This window comes from Anabas testudineus, chromosome 17 (genome assembly GCF_900324465.2).
Source record: "Anabas testudineus chromosome 17, fAnaTes1.2, whole genome shotgun sequence".
Lineage (NCBI taxonomy): Eukaryota > Metazoa > Chordata > Actinopteri > Anabantiformes > Anabantidae > Anabas > Anabas testudineus.
The window spans coordinates 7,238,176-7,263,248 of record NC_046626.1 but is presented as its reverse complement, the minus strand read 5'-3'; the positions used below and the strand labels follow the sequence as shown (position 1 = coordinate 7,263,248).

The window sequence follows — 25,073 nt, the reverse complement described above, 5'->3', positions numbered from 1 at the left end:
GATCAGAGGTCAGTTTGTGCCTGTTTATCCAGGCGGGTTTCACAACTTCTGAATAAAACACACAGCATAAAAACATATTCCCAGCCACCAGTCGGGAAAACCAAACCACACAAACTCTATCCTGATGGGAATGAGACTGTAAAGACAGTTTAGCTTGGTTGAGGTCACTGAAGGTTTATCGAGAGAGAAAGTGTGAGAATCTTTTATATGATCATTGAACTTCAGACTCTAATTCTAATTTGTATTTAAAGAAAGGTTTTACAGTTTTATTGAATCACAATCAGCGTGTTTTCATGTAGCTTAACGTATTAACCTGCTTACTGTTCCTTTAAAGGGCACAGCTGCCGACTTGAATCATCTAAAAAAGTTGTATTGAGAGCAGCTGAAACAAGGCAAAACTATTTCCCTTTGAGATTAATAACATTTTTTAAATTCTCTAATCTTTAAAGGAAGCACATGGTACTGAAAAGACAGAACTGAATTATGAAGTGCATCAAAATATGTCAAGCTTTCCAATAAAATAAGAAAAGACTCCACTGAATACAGACTCATTTAAAGATTTTACTGATTGGTTTCAAAGCTCTTTGCAGACACACTAACTGTTCTATATCTAGACTTGAAACTAGAGCTCAGTGCCTTCGCTGTAGGAGCATCCAGGCCTGTTTCTGGAGCTAAAAGTAGCTCTGTGGACACGTGAGATGACCTCTGTTAAAGCGAAAATTCAAACTCAGTTTTATTGGTTAGACCTTAAATAAGTGAGGATTTTATGAAATTTTTGTTGATGTGTTGCAGCCTTCAGTCTCTGTCCTACGTTCTGTAAATCCACCTAATTACAGTTTAATTATTAAATTATTAATTATTATAAACTAAGGTGCAAAACGTTATACTTGTTTTATCTGTTTAATTATTCATAGACATGTTTTCTCATTATCTTACCATTAATGTTAATCAGTACAGTTATTACTTGTCACCCCAGTCCTACCTGTACTGTGACATTTAAAATGATTCATGGCCAGTAGCATTTCTTTTAGTTGAAGGACTGTTCCACATCACTCGTAGACACATTAACATGAAGGTCTACATTTATTCACCCCACTGGGAGCTGGATCAGTTTTATTTATGTGTTCAAAGTGCTGAACAGTTTCAGTCATAAAGATACAAGTGATTGACAAAGAACAACCAGCTCCAACACTGTGTGTTCAAATGTTAGCAGCAGGAACTCGCTGATAAAATCTCATGTGATCATTGTTTTTTAGTGTTTTCTGCAGTTTTCACTGGAGGCACTTCACATGTTTCCAATGAAGTGAACCATCAGGCAGCAGTAGCTCCTCTAGCATCTTCCCTGGTTATAATATAGACAAGAAAGCAGAATGTTAACAGTTAATATAAAACTGTGGAATAAAATAAAGTAACGCAATTTAGTATTTGAAATGTAAGAAATGTAAGAATCACACTTACCCAGGAAATGTCAGAATCATGACAACCTAAAACAATCAAATAACAGAAACATAATGAACTTTTTTTCACGTCTGATTTAATGAATTTCTACACGACTTAAATTAAAGCAGAAAATTGTTCATTCGAGACGCTGTTTATGAAACGAGGATCCACTGGATCTTCACCTTCTTACCACAGTAGAAGTCTTCTCTTGAAAATGTGTTGACACATTTCATTTTTTAAAATCCTTTTCAAACAAGAGAAAATGTCTACTCACAGCTTACAGGAAAGATAATAAATATGAATAATGATGAACCGCTAACGCAGCTTTATTAACAGAAATCAATAATCACTGTTCATCCATGTGTAAAAGATGTCACTGTGTTTGCAGACATAGATTAAAGGGGAAGTTTTGAATTCTTCCCTTTTTTCAGATTTTAGTTGAAATGTGTTATTTTTTGACCGAAGAAAGAAAACTACGCAAACGCTGCCACATTAAATGTCACATTGAAAATAGCAGCTTGTGGTTTTCCAACCTAAATCACTAAAGTACGGGTCGTACGGTGTGAAAATGAAGAGAAGAGGCACACTAGACGTGAACACAGTAGAAGTAAAGGAGGATTTGAAAAGTGGTTTTTCACATATACCTTAAATTATAATAACACAAATCATATTTATCTTCTGTAGTTGAACATAACTTTATCCATAGTGAAGAAGGAGACAGTTCATGTTCCCACCTGACAATAAAAGCACTGTGCCAAACTAAAATATAAAAGCTAAATGAAGAGTATACTTACAACGATAATGTGAAATCATTTGTCTGTTAATGCATTTAACAGGCATGCTCCAACGATCCCATTTACATGGAATATTCTTTGTCTCTCCTTCCTTTATGTACTCAACTCCAAGTCCAGGTCGTAAGTTACTATAAGGATACTGAGCAGGATCCAGAGTACAGAATGCAGCTGCACCAAATGAGCAGAAAAACTCTTTTAATGGAGAATCATTAATGTGAAATCTGACAGGAATAAAAAATGAGTGTTGACGTGTTCGTACCTTCACAGGTCGGCAGTGGTGACCAAGTACCATCACTGTTACATGTCACTTTTTCTGGACCAACTCGTGTATAAAAAGAACTACATTGGTATTTTAAAAACATTTGTCCCTGTTCCACAACATCACCGTTTGGAACGTGTGGGAGACGTCCACAGTTGTCCACTGTAATAATAAAAGATGTTATTATTGATACTGTCTCATGAAAAACTACTGAATCTGTGACAGATTGAGGATCAGTCAGTTGTTGAGATGAGTTTGTACGTGTACGTGTACTGAACGCCTCTAAACTAATTTAGTTTCATTTCAATAATGGTAAATAAAAAAAAAAATATTAGAAAAGTAAAAACAACAAGTCTGGTACATGTCAGGAATAAAGAATAATGATTCTGAATCATTTACCTGACACTGAGATGGTAGAAGATGCTGTAAGACACAGAGCAGACAGGAAGGAAATGAAACGTCCAGTCAGTGACGTAAAGTGTTCATAGTTTCTACAGTGATACAAAGATCAATAATCTACCTCCACCTCCAGCAGACGTAGTGTGTCCTCCTGCAGATCCATCACTTCCAGTATCTGATTTTGCTCTTACGCCTAAGTCAGAGAAAAATTAGGAACATAAACATTTGATCAAAAGTATCTACATCAGATTGTCAAATTTACCAGACGAGAGAACAAAGTCTTGATTTGACTGAGGCATAAAAATTGATCACAGTCCTTCAGTCTTTATTCTCATCTGCTCCTATTTGCTGCTGCTTCTCTTTGATTTCAATATAAACTCTGTGACTCCATAAATAAACATAAACAGTTTAGAGTATTTCCATCACAGTTTGTCTCAGTTTGTTCACTTACTGCATGTTGGACCTTTAGTCCAGGTACCAGATAAGCAGTAGATGAATTCCTTGGTGTCTCCTCCCTCTGTAGTGAATCCATCTTCACATTCATACTGCACCTCTGAATCTACAGCAAACACTTCCTGGTATTCCTGATTAATTATTACAGCGTGTTGGATCTTAGGAGGCTCACTGCATGCATTGATACTTTCTGTAAATGACAAAACAAATCATCAATAAGTTAAGTCTGCAGCTGATTGATACGTATAAAGAGACCTTCTTCCAAAAACAGCACATCTATCATCAACAGGAGTTCAAGGTGCTATTGTTAGTTTTACATCTCACCACTACATTTAACAGACTTACTCTCGCAGATGGGTAAGGTCGTCCATGCTCCATCTTGACATCTGGCTGTGACAGCCTGGTTTTTGTGCTCATATCCCTGGTCACATCTAATCCCAATAGTTGCTCCCACTTTATACCAACCAGTCTGTATTTTAGTGTATTTTCCATTAGGGATATTTGGTTCAGCGCAAAAACTTTCATCTGAAAAAAGAATTTTAAAAGAAAAGAAGAGAGAGCAAAAAAATAAATAAAACTAAAAACACAGTTTGGTGCATTTGTATTTTATTTTAACGGCACCGTTTGTTTTTTTCTGACTAATAAAAAACTTTCTAAATCAGCAATATTTTGCATAATCATGATCAATCAGGGTTTAAGTATAATCTCCAAACTCTTGCTCATTAAAAGTGAATGAAATGTCTCAAATATTTGATGTTTGAAAAACGTCTGAATGTTGAAAAGTTTGAATACTTTTGCTCAAAAATGAAGCAAAAGATGCTTTAGCACAGGTTCACACACATTTCAGTCACCTCCTGTATTTATAAACATGATAACACAACCATTAATACGCCAATCATGAGTTCTTCACCTTAACATGAAGCAGAGGTGGTCAGGGAACACTTACCTATACACTGTGGTTGATGAGACCATTTCCCGTTTTCACACGTGCTTGTTACCCACCAGCTCTTCTCTGCAGGTTTGTATCCATCATTACAGGTGTAGGTCAACTTTTTTCCGTGAGAATAAATCTCTTGCTTTGGAGCAAAGAAACCATGGTCCAGGCTGGGAGCACTACAGGACTGTGTCACGCTTTGTGCTAATGTAAAAAAATAAACAAGTTTACATTCATTTAATTGTATCTTTAAGAAATTTCAGTTGTTCAGTGTTCTTACAATGCAGCCCTCCAGGAAACCAGAGCAGAATAAATCCAAGATATCGGATGCACATCTTCACAGGAATGAAATCGTCCCACCACCAAATAGAGCTAAGAGCCGGGTCCAGTCCAGAAGAAGTTAATTAATGTCGACGAGTGTCCTGTAAAAGGTTTGAGGAGTAAACACTCGGGCACCATGCTGCTGATATGCAGCCAAAACAAAGACAGAACACACACACAGGAACCGGGAACAGACGTAAGGTGGATCAGTCTTATTAATTATTAATTATTAATTATTATATTCTGGCTATACATGAGAGCCTGTGAAATGGATGTGTTGTTATTCTGAGGATAAATGTTTGGAAAGGTCCACATTCAGATCAGTTTTTTATCGATGTATCCTCAGCCTGAAGTGTTTGTCATTATTCATTTCAACGAGCAACACAGATTATGTGTTCACCATATTAATCTCTTATTCACAACGGCATGTGAATAGATCATCTCCACATCATTTGCTTCACTAAAATCTATTTGGTTATTTACAGTGTCGGTTTCAAAAACACCATTTCCAGGACTGCTGTGATCAGAGGTCAGTTTGTGCCTGTTTATCCAGGCGGGTTTCACAACTTCTGAATAAAACACACAGCATAAAAACATATTCCCAGCCACCAGTCGGGAAAACCAAACCACACAAACTCTATCCTGATGGGAATGAGACTGTAAAGACAGTTTAGCTTGGTTGAGGTCACTGAAGGTTTATCGAGAGAGAAAGTGTGAGAATCTTTTATATGATCATTGAACTTCAGACTCTAATTCTAATTTGTATTTAAAGAAAGGTTTTACAGTTTTATTGAATCACAATCAACGTCTTTTCACGTAGCTTAACGTATTAACCTGCTTACTGTTCCTTTAAAGGGCACAGCTGCCGACTTGAATCATCTAAAAAAGTTGTATTGAGAGCAGCTGAAACAAGGCAAAACTATTTCCCTTTGAGATTAATAAAATGTTTTAAATTCTCTAATCTTTAAAGGAAGCACATGGTACTGAAAAGACAGAACTGAATTATAAAGTGCATCAAAATATGTCAAGCTTTCCAATAAAATAAGAAAAGACTCCACTGAATACAGACTCATTTAAAGATTCTTCTGATTGGTTTCAAAGCTCTTTGCAGACACACTAACTGTTCTGTATCTAGACTTCAAACTAGAGCTCAGTGCCTTCGCTGTCGGAGCATCCAGGCCTGTTTCTGGAGCTAAAAGTAACTCTGTGGCCACGTGAGATGACCTCTGTTAGAGCGAAAATTCAAACTCAGTTTTATTGGTTAGACCTTAAATAAGTGAGGATTTTATGAAATTTTTGTTGATGTGTTGCAGCCTTCAGTCTCTGTCCTACGTTCTGTAAATCCACCTAATTACAGTTTAATTATTAAATTATTAATTATTATAAACTAAGGTGCAAAACGTTATACTTGTTTTATCTGTTTAATTATTCATAGACATGTTTTCTCATTATCTTACCATTAATGTTAATCAGTACAGTTATTACTTGTCACCCCAGTCCTACCTGTACTGTGACATTTAAAATGATTCATGTACAGTAGCATTTCTTTTAGTTGAAGGACTGTTCCACATCACTCGTAGACACATTAACATGAAGGTCTACATTTATTCACACCACTGGGAGCTGGATCAGTTTTATTTATGTGTTCAAAGTGCTGAACAGTTTCAGTCATAAAGATACAAGTGATTGACAAAGAACAACCAGCTCCAACACTGTGTGTTCAAATGTTAGCAGCAGGAACTAGCTGATAAAATCTCATGTGATCATTGTTTTTTAGTGTTTTCTGCAGTTTTCACTGGAGGCACTTCACATGTTTCCAACGAAGTGAACCATCAGGCAGCAGTAGCTCCTCTAGCATCTTCCCTGGTTATAATATAGACAAGAAAGCAGATTGTTAACAGTTAATATAAACCTGTGGAATAAAATAAAGTAACGCAATTTAGTATTTGAAAAGTAAATGTAAGAATCACACTTACCCGGTAAATGTCAGAATCATGACAACCTAAAACAATCAAATAATAGAAACATAATGAACTTTTTTTCACGTCTGATTTAATGAATTTCTACACGACTTAAATTAAAGCAGAAAATTGTTCAGTTGAGACACTGTTTATGAAACGAGGATCCACTGGATCTTCACCTTCTTACCACAGTAGAAGTCTTCTCTTGAAAATGTGTTGACACATTTCATTTTTTAAAATCCTTTTCAAACAAGAGAAAATGTCTACTCACAGCTTATAGGAAAGATAATAAATATGAATAATGATGAACCGCTAACGCAGCTTTATTAACAGAACTCAATAATCACTGTTCATCCATGTGTAAAAGATGTCACTGTGTTTGCTGACATGGATCAAATTCAAATCATTTTTTCTATGGTTTGTTTTGTGGTTATTTTTCTATATTTGTAGAATGATATTTTTTAACAGTAAACTACAGTAAAAATGATAATTTTTTCAGATTTTCAGTTATTTTTTGACTGAAGAAACAAAACAACACAAACACTGTGCCACATTAAATGTCACATTGAAAACTTATAGTGAAGAAGGACAGTTCATGTTCCTACCTGACAATAAAAGGCCTGAAACTAAAAGCACTGTGCCAAACTAAAATATAAAAGCAAAATGAAGAGTATACTTACAACGATAATGTGAAATCATTTGTCTGTTAATGCATTTAACAGGCATGCTCCAACGATCCCATTTACATGGAATATTCTTTGTCTCTGTTTCCTTTATGTACTCAACTCCAAGTCCAGGTCGTAAGTTACTCTCAGGATACCGAGCAGGATCCAGAGCACAGAATGCAGCTGCACCAAATGAGCAGAAAAACTCTTTTAATGGAGAATCATTAATGTGAAATCTGACAGGAATAAAAAATGAGTGTTGACGTGTTCGTACCTTCACAGGTGGGCAGTGTTGACCAAGTACCATCACTGTTACATGTCACTTTTTCTGGACCAACTCGTGTATAAGAAGAACTACATTGGTATTTTAAAAACATTTGTCCCTGTTCCACAACATCACCGTTTGGAACGTGTGGGAGACGTCCACAGTTGTCCACTGTAATAATAAAAGATGTTATTATTGATACTGTCTCATGAAAAACTACTGAATCTGTGACAGATTGAGGATCAGTCAGTTGTTGAGACGAGTTTGTACGTGTACGTGTACTGAACGCCTCTAAACTAATTTAGTTTCATTTCAGAAATGGTAAATTAAAAAAAGATAAATATTAGAAAAGTAAAAACAACAGTCTGGTACATGTCAGGAATAAAGAATAATGACTCTGAATCATTTACCTGACACTGAGATGGTAGAAGATGCTGTAAGACACAGAGCAGACAGGAAGGAAATGAAACGTCCAGTCAGTGACGTAAAGTGTTCATAGTTTCTACAGTGATACAAAGATCAATAATCTACCTCCACCTCCAGCAGACGTACTGTGTCCTCCTGCAGATCCATCACTTCCAGTATCTGATTTTGCTCTTACGCCTAAGTCAGAGAAAAATTAGGAACATAAACATTTGATCAAAAGTATCTACATCAGATTGTCAAATTTACCAGACGAGAGAACAAAGTCTTGATTTGACTGAGGCATAAAAATTGATCACAGTCCTTCAGTCTTTATTCTCATCTGCTCCTATTTGCTGCTGCTTCTCTTTGATTTCAATATAAACTCTGTGACTCCATAAATAAACATAAACAGTTTAGAGTATTTCCATCACAGTTTGTCTCAGTTTGTTCACTTACTGCATGTTGGACCTTTAGTCCAGGTACCAGATAAGCAGTAGATGAATTCCTTGGTGTCTCCTCCCTCTGTAGTGAATCCATCTTCACATTCATACTGCACCTCTGAATCTACAGCAAACACTTCCTGGTATTCCTGATTAATTATTACAGCGTGTTGGATCTTAGGAGGCTCACTGCATGCATTGATACTTTCTGTAAATGACAAAACAAATCATCAATAAGTTAAGTCTGCAGCTGATTGATACGTATAAAGAGACCTTCTTCCAAAAACAGCACATCTATCATCAACAGGAGTTCAAGGTGCTATTGTTAGTTTTACATCTCACCACTACATTTAACAGACTTACTCTCGCAGATGGGTAAGGTCGTCCATGCTCCATCTTGACATCTGGCTGTGACAGCCTGGTTTTTGTGCTCATATCCCTGGTCACATCTAATCCCAATAGTTGCTCCCACTTTATACCAACCAGTCTGTATTTTAGTGTATTTTCCATTAGGGATATTTGGTTCAGCGCAAAAACTTTCACCTGAAAAAAGAATTTTAAAAGAAAAGAAGAGAGAGCAAAAAAATAAATAAAACTAAAAACACAGTTTGGTGCATTTGTATTTTATTTTAACGGCACCGTTTTTCTGATTAATAAAAAACTTTCTAAATCAGCAATATTTTGCATAATCATGATCAATCAGGGTTTAAGTATAATCTCCAAACTCTTGCTCATTAAAAGTGAATGAAATGTCTCAAATATTTGATGCTTGAAAATCTTCTGAATGTTGAAAAGTTTGAATACTTTTGCTCAAAAATGAAGCAAAAGATGCTTTAGCACAGGTTCACACACATTTCAGTCACCTCCTGTATTTATAAATGTGATAACACAACCATTAATACGCCAATCATGAGTTCTTCACCTTAACATGAAGCAGAGGTGGTCAGGGAACACTTACCTATACACTGTGGTTGATGAGACCATTTCCCGTTTTCACACGTGCTTGTTACCCACCAGCTCTTCTCTGCAGGTTTGTATCCATCATTACAGGTGTAGGTCAACTTTTTTCCGTGAGAATAAATCTCTTGCTTTGGAGCAAAGAAACCATGGTCCAGGCTGGGAGCACTACAGGACTGTGTCATGCTTTGTGCTAATGTAAAAAAATAAACAAGTTTACATTCATTTAATTGTATCTTTAAGAAATTTCAGTTGTTCAGTGTTCTTACAATGCAGCCCTCCAGGAAACCAGAGCAGAATAAATCCAAGATATCGGATGCACATCTTCACAGGAATGAAATCGTCCCACCACCAAATAGAGCTAAGAGCCGGGTACAGTCCAGAAGAAGTTAATTAATGTCGACGAGTGTCCTGTAAAAAGTTTGAGGAGTAAACACTCGGGCACCATGCTGCTGATATGCAGCCAAAACAAAGACAGAGAACACACACAGGAACCGGGAACAGACGTAAGGTGGATCAGTCTTATTAATTATTAATTATTAATTATTATATTCTGGCTTTACATGAGAGCCTGTGAAATGGATGTGTTGTTATTCTGAGGATAAATGTTTGGAAAGGTCCACATTCAGATCAGTTTTTTATCGATGTATCCTCAGCCTGAAGTGTTTGTCATTATTCATTTCAACGAGCAACACAGATTATGTGTTCACCATATTAATCTCTTATTCACAACGGCATGTGAATAGATCATCTCCACATCATTTGCTTCACTAAAATCTATTTGGTTATTTACAGTGTCGGTTTCAAAAACACCATTTCCAGGACTGCTGTGATCAGAGGTCAGTTTGTGCCTGTTTATCCAGGCGGGTTTCACAACTTCTGAATAAAACACACAGCATAAAAACATATTCCCAGCCACCAGTCGGGAAAACCAAACCACACAAACTCTATCCTGATGGGAATGAGACTGTAAAGACAGTTTAGCTTGGTTGAGGTCACTGAAGGTTTATCGAGAGAGAAAGTGTGAGAATCTTTTATATGATCATTGAACTTCAGACTCTAATTCTAATTTGTATTTAAAGAAAGGTTTTACAGTTTTATTGAATCACAATCAACGTCTTTTCACGTAGCTTAACGTATTAACTTGCTTACTGTTCCTTTAAAGAGCACAGCTGCCGACTTGAATCATCTAAAAAAGTTGTATTGAGAGCAGCTGAAACAAGGCAAAACTATTTCCCTTTGAGATTAATAAAATGTTTTAAATTCTCCAATCTTTAAAGGAAGCACATTGTACTGAAAAGACAGAACTGAATTATGAAGTGCATCAAAATATGTCAAGCTTTCCAATAAAATAAGAAAAGACTCCACTGAATACAGACTCATTTAAAGATTCTTCTGATTGGTTTCAAAGCTCTTTGCAGACACACTAACTGTTCTATATCTAGACTTCAAACTAGAGCTCAGTGCCTTCGCTGTAGGAGCATCCAGGCCTGTTTCTGGAGCTAAAAGTAGCTCTATGGACACGTGAGATGACCTCTGTTAAAGCGAAAATTCAAACTCAGTTTTATTAGTTAGACCTTAAATAAGTGAGGATTTTATGAAATTTTTGTTGATGTGTTGCAGCCTTCAGTCTCTGTCCTACGTTCTGTAAATCCACCTAATTACAGTTTAATTATTAAATTATTAATTATTATAAACTAAGGTGCAAAACGTTATACTTGTTTTATCTGTTTAATTATTCATAGACATGTTTTCTCATTGTCTTACCATTAATGTTAATCAGTACAGTTATTACTTGTCACCCCAGTCCTACCTGTACTGTGACATTTAAAATGATTCATGGCCAGTAGCATTTCTTTTAGTTGAAGGACTGTTCCACATCACTCGTAGACACATTAACATGAAGGTCTACATTTATTCACACCACTGGGAGCTGGATCAGTTTTATTTATGTGTTCAAAGTGCTGAACAGTTTCAGTCATAAAGATACAAGTGATTGACAAAGAACAACCAGCTCCAACACTGTGTGTTCAAATGTTAGCAGCAGGAACTCGCTGATAAAATCTCATGTGATCATTTGTTTTTTAGTGTTTTCTGCAGTTTTCACTGGAGGCACTTCACATGTTTCCAACGAAGTGAACCATCAGGCAGCAGTAGCTCCTCTAACAATATCCCTGGTTATAATATAGACAAGAAAGCAGATTGTTAACAGTTAATATAAACCTGTGGAATAAAATAAAGTAACGCAATTTAGTATTTGAAAAGTAAATGTAAGAATCACACTTACCCAGTAAATGTCAGAATCATGACAACCTAAAACAATCAAATAATAGAAACATAATGAACTTTTTTTCACGTCTGATTTAATGAATTTCTACACGACTTAAATTAAAGCAGAAAATTGTTCAGTTGAGACACTGTTTATGAAACGATGATCCACTGGATCTTCACCTTCTTACCACAGTAGAAGTCTTCTCATGAAAATGTGTTGACACATTTCATTTTTTAAAATCCTTTTCAAACAAGAGAAAATGTCTACTCACAGCTTATAGGAAAGATAATAAATATGAATAATGATGAACCGCTAACGCAACTTTATTAACAGAAATCAATAATCATTGTTCATCCATGTGTAAAAGATGTCACTGTGTTTGCAGACATGGATTAAAGGGGAAGTTTTGAATTCTTCCCTTTTTTCAGATTTTAGTTGAAATGTGTTATTTTTTGACCGAAGAAAGAAAACTACGCAAACGCTGCCACATTAAATGTCACATTGAAAATAGCAGCTTGTGGTTTTCCAACCTAAATCACTAAAGTACGGGTCGTACGGTGTGAAAATGAAGAGAAGAGGCACACTAGACGTGAACACAGTAGAAGTAAAGGAGGATTTAAAAAGTGGTTTTTCACATATACCTTAAATTATAATAACACAAATCATATTTATCTTCTGTAGTTGAACATAACTTTATCCATAGTGAAGAAGGACAGTTCATGTTCCCACCTGACAATAAAAGCACTGTGCCAAACTAAAATATAAAAGCTAAATGAAAAGTATACTTACAACGATTACGTGAAATCATTTGTCTGTTAATGCATTTAACAGGCATGCTCATACGATCCCATTTACATGGAATATTCTTTGTCTCTCCTTCCTTTATGTACTCAACTCCAAGTCCAGGTCGTAAGTTACTCTCAGGATACCGAGCAGGATCCAGAGCACAGAATGCAGCTGCACCAAATGAGCAGAAAAACTCTTTTAATGGAGAATCATTAATGTGAAATCTGACAGGAATAAAAAACGAGTGTTGACGTGTTCGTACCTTCACAGGTGGGCAGTGTTGACCAAGTACCATCACTGTTACATGTCACTTTTTCTGGACCAACTCGTGTATAAAAAGAACTACATTGGTATTTTAAAAACATTTGTCCCTGTTCCACAACATCACCGTTTGGAACGTGTGGGAGACGTCCACAGTTGTCCACTGTAATAATAAAAGATGTTATTATTGATACTGTCTCATGAAAAACTACTGAATCTGTGACAGATTGAGGATCAGTCAGTTGTTGAGACGAGTTTGTACGTGTACGTGTACTGAACGCCTCTAAACTAATTTAGTTTCATTTCAGAAATGGTAAATTAAAAAAAGATAAATATTAGAAAAGTAAAAACAACAGTCTGGTACATGTCAGGAATAAAGAATAATGACTCTGAATCATTTACCTGACACTGAGATGGTAGAAGATGCTGTAAGACACAGAGCAGACAGGAAGGAAATGAAACGTCCAGTCAGTGACGTAAAGTGTTCATAGTTTCTACAGTGATACAAAGATCAATAATCTACCTCCACCTCCAGCAGACGTAGTGTGTCCTCCTGCAGATCCATCACTTCCAGTATCTGATTTTGCTCTTACGCCTAAGTCAGAGAAAAATTAGGAACATAAACATTTGATCAAAAGTATCTACATCAGATTGTCAAATTTACCAGACAAGAGAACAAAGTCTTGATTTGACTGAGGCATAAAAATTGATCACAGTCCTTCTGTCTTTATTCTCATCTGATCCTATTTGCTGCTGCTTCTCTTTGATTTCAATATAAACTCTGTGACTCCATAAATAAACATAAACAGTTTAGAGTATTTCCATCACAGTTTGTCTCAGTTTGTTCACTTACTGCATGTTGGACCTTTAGTCCAGGTACCAGATAAGCAGTAGATGAATTCCTTGGTGTCTCCTCCCTCTGTAGTGAATCCATCTTCACATTCATACTGCACCTCTGAATCTACAGCAAACACTTCCTGGTATTCCTGATTAATTATTACAGCGTGTTGGATCTTAGGAGGCTCACTGCATGCATTGATACTTTCTGTAAATGACAAAACAAATCATCAATAAGTTAAGTCTGCAGCTGATTGATACGTATAAAGAGACCTTCTTCCAAAAACAGCACATCTATCATCAACAGGAGTTCAAGGTGCTATTGTTAGTTTTACATCTCACCACTACATTTAACAGACTTACTCTCGCAGATGGGTAAGGTCGTCCATGCTCCATCTTGACATCTGGCTGTGACAGCCTGGTTTTTGTGCTCATATCCCTGGTCACATCTAATCCCAATAGTTGCTCCCACTTTATACCAACCAGTCTGTATTTTAGTGTATTTTCCATTAGGGATATTTGGTTCAGCGCAAAAACTTTCACCTGAAAAAAGAATTTTAAAAGAAAAGAAGAGAGAGCAAAAAAATAAATAAAACTAAAAACACAGTTTGGTGCATTTGTATTTTATTTTAACGGCACCGTTTGTTTTTTTCTGACTAATAAAAAACTTTCTAAATCAGCAATATTTTGCATAATCATGATCAATCAGGGTTTAAGTATAATCTCCAAACTCTTGCTCATTAAAAGTGAATGAAATGTCTCAAATATTTGATGCTTGAAAATCGTCTGAATGTTGAAAAGTTTGAATACTTTTGCTCAAAAATGAAGCAAAAGATGCTTTAGCACAGGATCACACACATTTCAATCACCTCCTGTATTTATAAATGTGATAACACAACCATTAATACGCCAATCATGAGTTCTTCACCTTAACATGAAGCAGAGGTGGTCAGGGAACACTTACCTATACACTGTGGTTGATGAGACCATTTCCCGTTTTCACACGTGCTTGTTACCCACCAGCTCTTCTCTGCAGGTTTGTATCCATCATTACAGGTGTAGGTCAACTTTTTTCCGTGAGAATAAATCTCTTGCTTTGGAGCAAAGAAACCATTGTCCAGGCTGGGAGCACTACAGGACTGTGTCACGCTTTGTGCTAATGTAAAAAAATAAACAAGTTTACATTCATTTAATTGTATCTTTAAGAAATTTCAGTTGTTCAGTGTTCTTACAATGCAGCCCTCCAGGAAACCAGAGCAGAATAAATCCAAGATATCGGATGCACATCTTCACAGGAATGAAATCGTCCCGCCACCAAATAGAGCTAAGAGCCGGGTCCAGTCCAGAAGAAGTTAATTAATGTCGACGAGTGTCCTGTAAAAAGTTTGAGGAGTAAACACTCGGGCACCATGCTGCTGATATGCAGCCAAAACAAAGACAGAACACCCACACACCTACACACACACACACACACACACACACACACACACACACACACACACACACACACACACACACACACACACACACACACACACACAGGAAAGGGGAACAGACGTAAAGTGGATCATTGTTATTCAACATTAAATCCCTGTGAAAAGGTCTTTGGCTTTACATGAGAGCTTGTGAAATAGATGTAATATTATTCTGAGGATATATGTTTGGAAAGGTCCACATTCAGATCAGTTTTTTATCGATGTGTCCTCAGCCTGAAGTGTTGGTCATTATTCATTTCAACGAGCAACACAGATCATGTGTTCACCATATTAATCTCTTATTCACAACGGCATGTGAATAGATCATCTCCACATCATTTGCTTCACTAAAATCTATTTGGTTATTTACAGTGTCGGTTTCAAAAACACCATTTCCAGGACTGCTGTGATCAGAGGTCAGTTTGTGCCTGTTTATCCAGGCGGGTTTCACAACTTCTGAATAAAACACACAGCATAAAAACATATTCCCAGCCACCAGTCGGGAAAACCAAACCACACAAACTCTATCCTGATGGGAATGAGACTGTAAAGCTGACTGAAATGTCCGAGCAAACACAATTTAGCTTGGTTGAGGTCACTGAAGGTTTATCGAAAGAGAAAGTGTGAGAATCTTTTATATGATCATTGAACTTCAGACTCTAATTCTAATTTGTATTTAAAGAAAGGTTTTACAGTTTTATTGAATCACAATCAGCGTGTTTTCATGTAGCTTAACGTATTAACCTGCTTACTGTTCCTTTAAAGAGCACAGCTGCCGACTTGAATCATCTAAAAAAGTTGTATTGAGAGCAGCTGAAACAAGGCAAAACTATTTCCCTTTGAGATTAATAACATTTTTTAAATTCTCTAATCTTTAAAGGAAGCACATGGTACTGAAAAGACAGAACTGAATTATGAAGTGCATCAAAATATGTCAAGCTTTCCAATAAAATAAGAAAAGACTCCACTGAATACAGACTCATTTAAAGATTTTACTGATTGGTTTCAAAGCTCTTTGCAGACACACTAACTGTTCTGTATCTAGACTTCAAACTAGAGCTCAGTGCCTTCGCTGTCGGAGCATCCAGGCCTGTTTCTGGAGCTAAAAGTAACTCTGTGGACACGTGAGATGACCTCTGTTAGAGCGAAAATTCAAACTCAGTTTTATTAGTTAGACCTTAAATAAGTGAGGATTTTATGAAATTTTTGTTGATGTGTTGCAGCCTTCAGTCTCTGTCCTACGTTCTGTAAATCCACCTAATTACAGTTTAATTATTAAATTATTAATTATTATAAACTAAGGTGCAAAACGTTATACTTGTTTTATCTGTTTAATTATTCATAGACATGTTTTCTCATTATCTTACCATTAATGTTAATCAGTACAGTTATTACTTGTCACCCCAGTCCTACCTGTACTGTGACATTTAAAATGATTCATGGCCAGTAGCATTTCTTTTAGTTGAAGGACTGTTCCACATCACTCGTAGACACATTAACATGAAGGTCTACATTTATTCACACCACTGGGAGCTGGATCACTTTTATTTATGTGTTCAAAGTGCTGAACAGTTTCAGTCATAAAGATACAAGTGATTGACAAAGAACAACCAGCTCCAACACTGTGTGTTCAAATGTTAGCAGCAGGAACTCGCTGATAAAATCTCATGTGATCATTGTTTTTTAGTGTTTTCTGCAGTTTTTCGCTGGAGGCACTTCACATGTTTCCAATGAAGTGAACCATCAGGCAGCAGTAGCTCCTCTAACAATATCCCTGGTTATAATATAGACAAGAAAGCAGAATGTTAACAGTTAATATAAAACTGTGGAATAAAATAAAGTAACGCAATTTAGTATTTGAAAAGTAAATGTAAGAATCACACTTACCCAGGAAATGTCAGAATCATGACAACCTAAAACAATCAAATAACAGAAACATAATGAACTTTTTTTCACGTCTGATTTAATGAATTTCTGAACGACTTAAATTAAAGCAGAAAATTGTTCAGTCGAGACGCTGTTTATGAAACGAGGATCCACTGGATCTTCACCTTCTTACCACAGTAGAAGTCTTCTCTTGAAAATGTGTTGACACATTTCATTTTTTAAAATCCTTTTCAAACAAGAGAAAATATCTACTCTCAGCTTATAGGAAAGATAATAAATATGAATAATGATGAACCGCTAACGCAACTTTATTAACAGAAATCAATAATCATTGTTCATCCATGTGTAAAAGATGTCACTGTGTTTGCAGACATGGATTAAAGGGGAAGTTTTGAATTCTTCCCTTTTTTCAGATTTTAGTTGAAATGTGTTATTTTTTGACCGAAGAAAGAAAACTACGCAAACGCTGCCACATTAAATGTCACATTGAAAATAGCAGCTTGTGGTTTTCCAACCTAAATCACTAAAGTACGGGTCGTACGGTGTGAAAATGAAGAGAAGAGGCACACTAGACGTGAACACAGTAGAAGTAAAGGAGGATTTGAAAAGTGGTTTTTCACATATACCTTAAATTATAATAACACAAATCATATTTATCTTCTGTAGTTGAACATAACTTTATCCATAGTGAAGAAGGACAGTTCATGTTCCCACCTGACAATAAAAGCACTGTGCCAAACTAAAATATAAAAGCAAAATGAAGAGTATACTTACAACGATAATGTGAAATCATTTGTCTGTTAATGCATTTAACAGGCATGCTCCAACGATCCCATATACATGGAATATTCTTTGTCTCTCCTTCCTTTATGTACTCAACTCCAAGTCCAGGTCGTAAGTAACTCTCAGGATACCGAGCAGGATCCAGAGTACAGAATGCGTCTGCACCAAATGAGCAGAAAAACTCTTTTAATGGAGAATCATTAATGTGAAATCTGACAGGAATAAAAAATGAGTGTTGACGTGTTCGTACCTTCGCAGGTGGGCAGTGTTGACCAAGTACCATCACTGTTACATGTCACAGTTTCTGGACCAACATGTTTATAATAAGAACTACATTGGTATTTTAAAAACATTTGTCCCTGTTCCCCAACATCACCGTTTGGAACGTGTGGGAGACGTCCACAGTTGTCCACTGTAATAATAAAAGATGTTATTATTGATACTGTCTCATGAAAAACTACTGAATCTGTGACAGTGCAGATTGAGGATCAGTCAGTTGTTGAGATGAGTTTGTACGTGTACGTGTACTGAACGCCTCTAAACTAACGGAACCCGCTCAGTAAAACTGTACTGAATGAACACAATCAACTGTTTCATTTCAGAAATGGTAAATAAAAAAAAAAAATAAATAAATATTAGAAAAGTAAAAACAACAAGTGTGGTACATGTCAGGAATAAAGAATAATGATTCTGAATCATTTACCTGGCACTGAGATGGTAGAAGATGCTGTAAGACACAGAGCAGACAGGAAGGAAATTAAACGTCCAGTCAGTGACGTAAAGTGTTCATAGTTTCACGTGACACAAAGATCAATAATCTACCTCCACCTCCACCTTGTGTCCCTCGGGCCAGTAGACTATGTGTGGTCCTCCTGCAGATCAGCACTTCCAGTGGTCTGGGTCGCTGCCTGTGGACAAAAAGAACATTAAATAAAGACAACTATTTTATTATTAAGCCAAATGTATGGTATTAATTCAGTGTTTTTAATTATCATAGATCAATAATCTACTTCCACTCCACCGCATTTGTCCCTCGGCCATTAGACTAGTGTGTCCTCCTGCAGATCCACTATATCCAGATTCTCTGGGTGTCTGCCTGTGGACGAAAAAGACTTAGAAAAAAGACAGTATTTAATATTTATTTAAATGTATATAGTGATTCAATTTTTTATTATCAAAAGATCAATAATCTACCTCCACCTCCACCTTGTGTCCCTCGGCCAGTAGACGTAGTGTGTCCTCCTGCAGATCCATCACTTCCAGTGTCTGGGTCTCTGCCTGTGGACAAAAAGACATTAAATAAAGACACTATTTTATTATTTAAGCCAAATGTATGTATTAATTCATTTTTTTAATTATCATAAGATCAATAATCTACTTCCACCTCCAACTTGTGTCCCTCGGCCAGTAGACGTAGTGTGTCCTCCTGCAGATCCACTATATCCAGTATCTGGGTGTCTGCCTGTGGACAAAAAGACATTAGAAAAAGACAGTATTTTATATTTTAGTTAAATGTATATAGTGATTCAATTTTTAATTATCATAAGATCAATAATCTACCTCCACCTCCAACTTGTGTCTCTCGGCCAGTAGACGTAGTGTGTCCTCCTGCAGACCCGCTTCCAGTATCTGGGTGTCTGCCTGTGGACAAAAAGACATTAGATAAAGACACTATTTTATTATTTAAGCCAAATGTTTGTATTAATTAATTATTTTAATTATCATAAGATCAATAATCTACCTCCACCTCCAACTTGTGTCTCTCGGCCAGCAGACGTAGTGTGTCCTCCTGCAGATCCACCATGTCCAGTATCTGGGTGTCTGCCTGTGGACAAAAAGACATTAGAAAAAGACACTATTTTATTAATTTAGGTAAATGTATATAGTGATTCAATTTTTAATTATCATAAGATCAATAATCTACCTCCACCTCCTGGTTGTGTCCCTCGGCCAGTAGACGTAGTGTGTCCTCCTGCAGATCCACCATATGCAGTATCTGGGTGTCTGCCTGTGGACAAAAAGACATTAGAAAAAGACAGTATTTTTTTATTCAAGCCAAATGTTTGTATTAATTAATTATTTTAATTATCATAAGATCAATAATCTACCTCCACCTCCAACTTGTGTCTCTCGGCCAGTAGACGTAGTGTGTCCTCCTGCAGACCCGCTTCCAGTATCTGGGTGTCTGCCTGTGGACAAAAAGACATTAGATAAAGACACTATTTTATTATTTAAGCCAAATGTTTGTATTAATTAATTATTTTAATTATCATAAGATCAATAATCTACCTCCACCTCCAACTTGTGTCTCTCGGCCAGCAGACGTAGTGTGTCCTCCTGCAGATCCACCATGTCCAGTATCTGGGTGTCTGCCTGTGGACAAAAAGACATTAGAAAAAGACACTATTTTATTAATTTAGGTAAATGTATATAGTGATTCAATTTTTAATTATCATAAGATCAATAATCTACCTCCACCTCCTGGTTGTGTCCCTCGGCCAGTAGACGTAGTGTGTCCTCCTGCAGATCCACCATATGCAGTATCTGGGTGTCTGCCTGTGGACAAAAAGACATTAGAAAAGACAGTATTTTTTTATTCAAGCCAAATGTTGTATTAATTAATTATTTTAATTATCATAAGATCAATAATCTACCTCCACCTCCAACTTGTGTCTCTCGGCCAGTAGACGTAGTGTGTCCTCCTGCAGACCCGCTTCCAGTATCTGGGTGTCTGCCTGTGGACAAAAAGACATTAGATAAAGACACTATTTTATTATTTAAGCCAAATGTTTGTATTAATTAATTATTTTAATTATCATAAGATCAATAATCTACCTCCACCTCCAACTTGTGTCTCTCGGCCAGCAGACGTAGTGTGTCCTCCTGCAGATCCACCATGTCCAGTATCTGGGTGTCTGCCTGTGGACAAAAAGACATTAGATAAAGACACTATTTTATTAATTTAGGTAAATGTATATAGTGATTCAATTGTTTTATGTTCCTCCACCTCTAGCTTGTGTCCCTTGGCCAGCAGACGTGGCTTGTTCTGTTCCTGCTACTCTCACCACAGATCCATCTTGTTTAGAACCTGGTCTTTCTTTTGCTTATGAGAGAAACATATAAACAGCACACAGTGGTGAGACAGTTGATTTAATATTCAAGTTTAATAATCAACTGCAAGCTCACATTTACCTGACGAGAGAACAAAGTCGCTATTTGAAAGGAGCGTAAACTAGACACTAGTCTTTACAGTTGGCCTTCACTGCTGCCTGTTAACACGCAGTATTGTAACATTAGCAGCAGATCAATGCACAACTGACTCAGTCCTTTTCACTCTTGCTCTTTGTCGTCCTCGCGCTTCACTTACTGCAATTTGTGGCGTCAGTCCATTTTCCAGATAAACACACAATTTTTAACTTGGTGTCTCCTTCCTGTGGGGTGAATCCATTTTTACATTCATACTGTACAGTTGAATCAACAGCAAAGACGTTCTGGTATCCCTGTCGAATTATTACAGCGTTGGGGATTTTGGGAGGTTCACTGCACGTAAGGAGACTTTCTGCCAAAAATAAAGCACATCTATCATCAACAGGAGTTCAAGGTGCTATTGTTAGTTTTACAGCTCACCACTACATTTAACAGACTTACTCTCGCAGATGGGCAAGGTCGTCCACGCTCCGTCTTGACATCTGGCTGTGACAGTCTGGTTTTGGGGTTCATATCCTTTGTCACATCTAATCCTAACAGTTGTTCCCACTTTATACCATGGAGCAGGGGGTTTTGTGAACTTTGCATTGGGGATGATTGGTGCATTACACGCATTGTCATCTGAAGAGAACAGGACATGAATTCATTTGATATTCAGATTTTAGATATGAATTATTTTACAAGCATTTAAAGTACAACAACAACAAATCTATCAGGGGGCTTGGTGTTAAAGGGAGTTCTCCACTGCTGTAACTGCGATTACACAGAAAGATCTAAGTAGCTGTAGTCTATACTATGTCTCCGGCATTATCAGTGGAGAACAGAACAGAACAACAACAACAACAACAACAGGTCAGCAACACACATAGCGAAGGCTTCCTGTCCGTGAATCGGTTGATACAGATGTGTAGATACTGTATCTTATACAAAAAGCAATGGAGTAAACTGTGCTTTGATTTATTTAACTTCACGTAAACAGTGAGTGGATCCACTGAAAAGGTTTCCACGGGGTGCCACTGACAAATTGTAAGGTGACAACATACAGTAGACATAATACACTACATGCTGACACACTGCAGACTTTCAGAGTCTAATTCAGAAAAGCACTAGGACACTTACCTATACACTGCGGTTGAGGGGTCCATGTTCCATTTTGACATCTGCTTGTTGCCCACCAACCCTCTGCAACTGGTTTATGTCCATTATTACAGGAATAACTGAGCTCTCTGTCATGAGCATACATTTCTTCTGCTGGGAAATAATAACCATCATCCAGTTTGGGCTTTGTACAGGGCAGCCCTTCACTTTGTGCTAAAACAGAAAGAAGCAGAAGAGGAAAACAGTGAAATGCTTTTTTTTTATTGTAAAAAGAAAAAACAAATACAATGAATTCCACTTTCTTACCATACAGCACGTCTGGAAACCAAAGCAGAAACACTAATCCAAGATGTCTTGTCCACATTTTGACAACAATGAGAATATTGCAGGACGAAGCTGAGAGAACAGCACAGGTCAGATCGCAGACAGTTAATAATTGTTGAGGGCAAGTCCCCTAAAAGTAAAGACATGTGGAGTAAACACTTTCTGTAAATGGGACTCTGACAACACGCTGTTGTGTACTGTACTGCAGCCAAGTCACTGATAACATGCTGCAAACGTTCTGCAAATCTGCAAAACCTCTTTTAAAAATCATCTTTGAAATAACTGATAGTCGAGTTGTGACACACTGTGAGACATGTGAGATATTAAGTCGTAGCCATGAGCAGCTTTCTTATGCAAAACAGTGTAATAACAATAATTATTCAGCACCGTGTGGTTACAGTATGTCTACGTTTAGACATTAGATTATCAACCATATCAACTCAGAAACACACACAACAAGTCAACAGGGCTGCTTCCCCTGATCAAAGATGATTCTGTGCATTCGGTTTCTTCTCGTCTTCAGCTTCAACTCTGTTGAATATTTTGGTTATTTTATGTTACGGTAACAATCCAGTAAATGTTGCAGCGTGCAGCAGTGTTTTCCTCCGAGGTTGTTGACACAGAATAGAAACCACAAGATCTGTTTAGAGTCCAGATTTCAAAACGTTTCCCGCACAGCTGTGATCAGAGGTCGGTGTGAAGAAATACCAACCAAAGGTCAGCCTCCAGAAACCGAGATGGAGAACTCAAATGCCAGACTTCGGTCGCTTCAGGTGTTTGGAGGTCGTGTTTGTCTTCTGACAAAATGCTAATTAAGTGCAAATTGTAACAATTCAAGGATTAATGTCTTTCATTAGTTCCTGGGAGCTTTATTAAAATGAGAATGTCAATAAAAGCAAGATAGGTTTAGAGAAATAAATCTAGTGCAGAGACCTTAACTGAGCTCCTCTCTCCTCTCTCCTATATCAATGCAAATGCCACCATTGCATGTCATTAACTTTGTGTCTTCTCTCTCCTGTAGTTGTGTTTCCTCCTCTCTGTACTTTTCTGCAGGTATCCTCGGCCTGGAGCTGTTATCTCCACAATCCAGTTGACCTGCCCAATGTTCTTGATGCTTGTTGTTGTCTTTATTGCCTGCTGTTCTTTTCTCTCTTCTCTCTCCACTCACCCCAACCGGTCGAGGCAGATGGCCGCTCACTATGAGCCTGGTTCTGCTGGAGGTTTCTTCCTCTAAAGGGAGTTTTTCCTCTCCACTGTTGCCTAAAATCTGCTCAAATGGGATTGTTGATTTTTCTAGATCATTTTTTGTATAATTATTCTCCTTAAGGTCTTAAACCTTACACTGTAAAGTGCCTTGAGATGACTTCTGTTGTGAATTGGCGCTATACAAATAAAACTGAATTGAATTGAAAAATTGAACCTCAGAGATAGACAACACTTAACACTTAAATATTACCAGGATGTCTACAGCAGCCTTTTAGCCAGCTCTCATTTGATGTTAAAAGACATTGGGTGGAACAAATGCACAGTTTCCCCCACAAGTCAGCACAAGTTCATCCTGATTTATTAACATAAGTGCATAATAAACTCTCCTCACTCAGTTCTCACCCCCGTATGCAGGAAAGACGGTCACAGTCTTTCAATAGTGTTGACGCCTCTGGTCATGTCATGTGACAGGTTTAATAAGACTCTCAAACTCAAAACAGCCTTGAGATGAACAGTGTGACTTTTAGAAGGCGTAGATTACTGAGGGAGGGTGAAGAACAAGAAAGATGTCCTGACTCAAAAGTAACTTTGGTTCCAGCTGCGAGTGTAGAGGGTTTTCAAAATCACTGAGGCGGTTACTTTAAAGACTTTTTGCTTTGTCAATAATAAAAGTGCAGCCAGTGTATTAATAGGCACCATGTTAATGTTTTTTTAATGATCATAACGAAGGATTTTTGCAGCTACACCATGAGCTCATTACACCGCAAACTCACCCTTTTGCCACTTGGTGGCAGCAGAAACAAACTCATTCCCCACACTGACATGTACTCACCATCCTAACACTTAGAAGGGCCAGGAGAGACTTTGAGATGATGCAGCACATGGTTGACGTAGCTTTTTTTTTTTTTGCACATTGACGCTCATGGTGTTTGATCAAAGTCGGTACAACCGCAAAACCAGTATGAACATATGCACATAAAAGTACATTCAGATAGGGTACGGTATTCAAATGTTGTTTAAGTGTTATAAAGACCAAAAACAAGTCTGGACTAGGGATGCAAAGAAAGGATAGGTCCATGGATTTTTGTCAATGCTCAGTTTTGAGCCAACCATCTGCATATTTCAGCCGCAATTAAAGTTTCCAACCAGCCCACATTTCCTCAAGCATCAATTGTCAAGTCTGAACTAGGTGCCACAAGACTGGCTGACAGTTGCATAAATGACAGGTATTGAGGTTTACAAGTGTTCTTAGGTAACCCTCAGTGACTGTGTCATCATATTATAAGGTTGATAGGTTACACCCATTCCACATTTACTACATCGAGTATGTCAAAATATTAGCGTCATTTGGGGTCATGTGGCCACCAGGTGATTCCAGCACTAAGCTATTCTAAGCTCTTTCGGTCAGCAGCAGCATTTAGTGGCTCCTTTGCACTTAGCACTACATAAAGAAGTCTCAACACTCAGGAAAGTTTCTTTTCCGAGACCTTCACATATATGATTTAAAAACCTTGAAGACATTACAGTTCAGCTGGGATATTTGAAGTGTGTATATCTCTATTGCATAAAAAGTCACGCAACTAAGATACACACTAGTTCCTGTAAAGCAACACTGTTAACCAACACCTGAGGTGTTTCCCATAG

At 37.2% G+C, this 25,073-nt stretch overlaps 1 protein-coding gene across 50 annotated transcripts in view; it reads right to left on the bottom strand.

Annotated features, from left to right (window-relative positions):
* The window catches only part of LOC113171758 (complement factor H-related protein 1-like), a 69,372-nt gene extending 47,007 nt beyond the window's left edge, over nucleotides 1-22,365 (bottom strand). Inside the window, exons 1-22 of one of the 50 annotated variants that reach the window (XM_026374394.1) lie at nucleotides 22,206-22,365; nucleotides 21,921-22,112; nucleotides 21,243-21,422; nucleotides 20,962-21,153; nucleotides 20,602-20,697; nucleotides 20,430-20,513; nucleotides 20,249-20,329; nucleotides 20,067-20,150; nucleotides 19,884-19,967; nucleotides 19,703-19,783; nucleotides 19,519-19,602; nucleotides 19,336-19,419; nucleotides 19,155-19,235; nucleotides 18,973-19,056; nucleotides 18,789-18,872; nucleotides 18,682-18,690; nucleotides 13,136-13,192; nucleotides 13,015-13,038; nucleotides 12,614-12,775; nucleotides 12,355-12,522; nucleotides 11,581-11,606; nucleotides 6,186-6,463 (exon numbers count right to left, since the gene is read on the bottom strand). In XM_026374394.1, the coding sequence (XP_026230179.1) occupies nucleotides 6,452-6,463; nucleotides 11,581-11,606; nucleotides 12,355-12,522; nucleotides 12,614-12,775; nucleotides 13,015-13,038; nucleotides 13,136-13,192; nucleotides 18,682-18,690; nucleotides 18,789-18,872; nucleotides 18,973-19,056; nucleotides 19,155-19,235; nucleotides 19,336-19,419; nucleotides 19,519-19,602; nucleotides 19,703-19,783; nucleotides 19,884-19,967; nucleotides 20,067-20,150; nucleotides 20,249-20,329; nucleotides 20,430-20,513; nucleotides 20,602-20,697; nucleotides 20,962-21,153; nucleotides 21,243-21,422; nucleotides 21,921-22,112; nucleotides 22,206-22,263 (2,007 nt within the window). In that variant the 5' untranslated portion in view covers nucleotides 22,264-22,365 and the 3' untranslated portion in view covers nucleotides 6,186-6,451. Of the gene's footprint in view, nucleotides 1-6,185; nucleotides 6,464-11,188; nucleotides 11,468-11,580; nucleotides 11,607-12,354; nucleotides 12,523-12,613; nucleotides 12,776-13,014; nucleotides 13,039-13,135; nucleotides 13,193-17,844; nucleotides 18,007-18,297; nucleotides 18,322-18,681; nucleotides 18,691-18,788; nucleotides 18,873-18,972; nucleotides 19,057-19,154; nucleotides 19,236-19,335; nucleotides 19,420-19,518; nucleotides 19,603-19,702; nucleotides 19,784-19,883; nucleotides 19,968-20,066; nucleotides 20,151-20,248; nucleotides 20,330-20,429; nucleotides 20,514-20,601; nucleotides 20,698-20,961; nucleotides 21,154-21,242; nucleotides 21,423-21,920; nucleotides 22,113-22,205 lie in introns of those variants that run through there. The other 49 variants (XM_026374393.1, XM_026374396.1, XM_026374399.1 and 46 more) reach the window with 49 other exon arrangements.
* Between the last annotated feature and the right edge of the window lie 2,708 nt (nucleotides 22,366-25,073).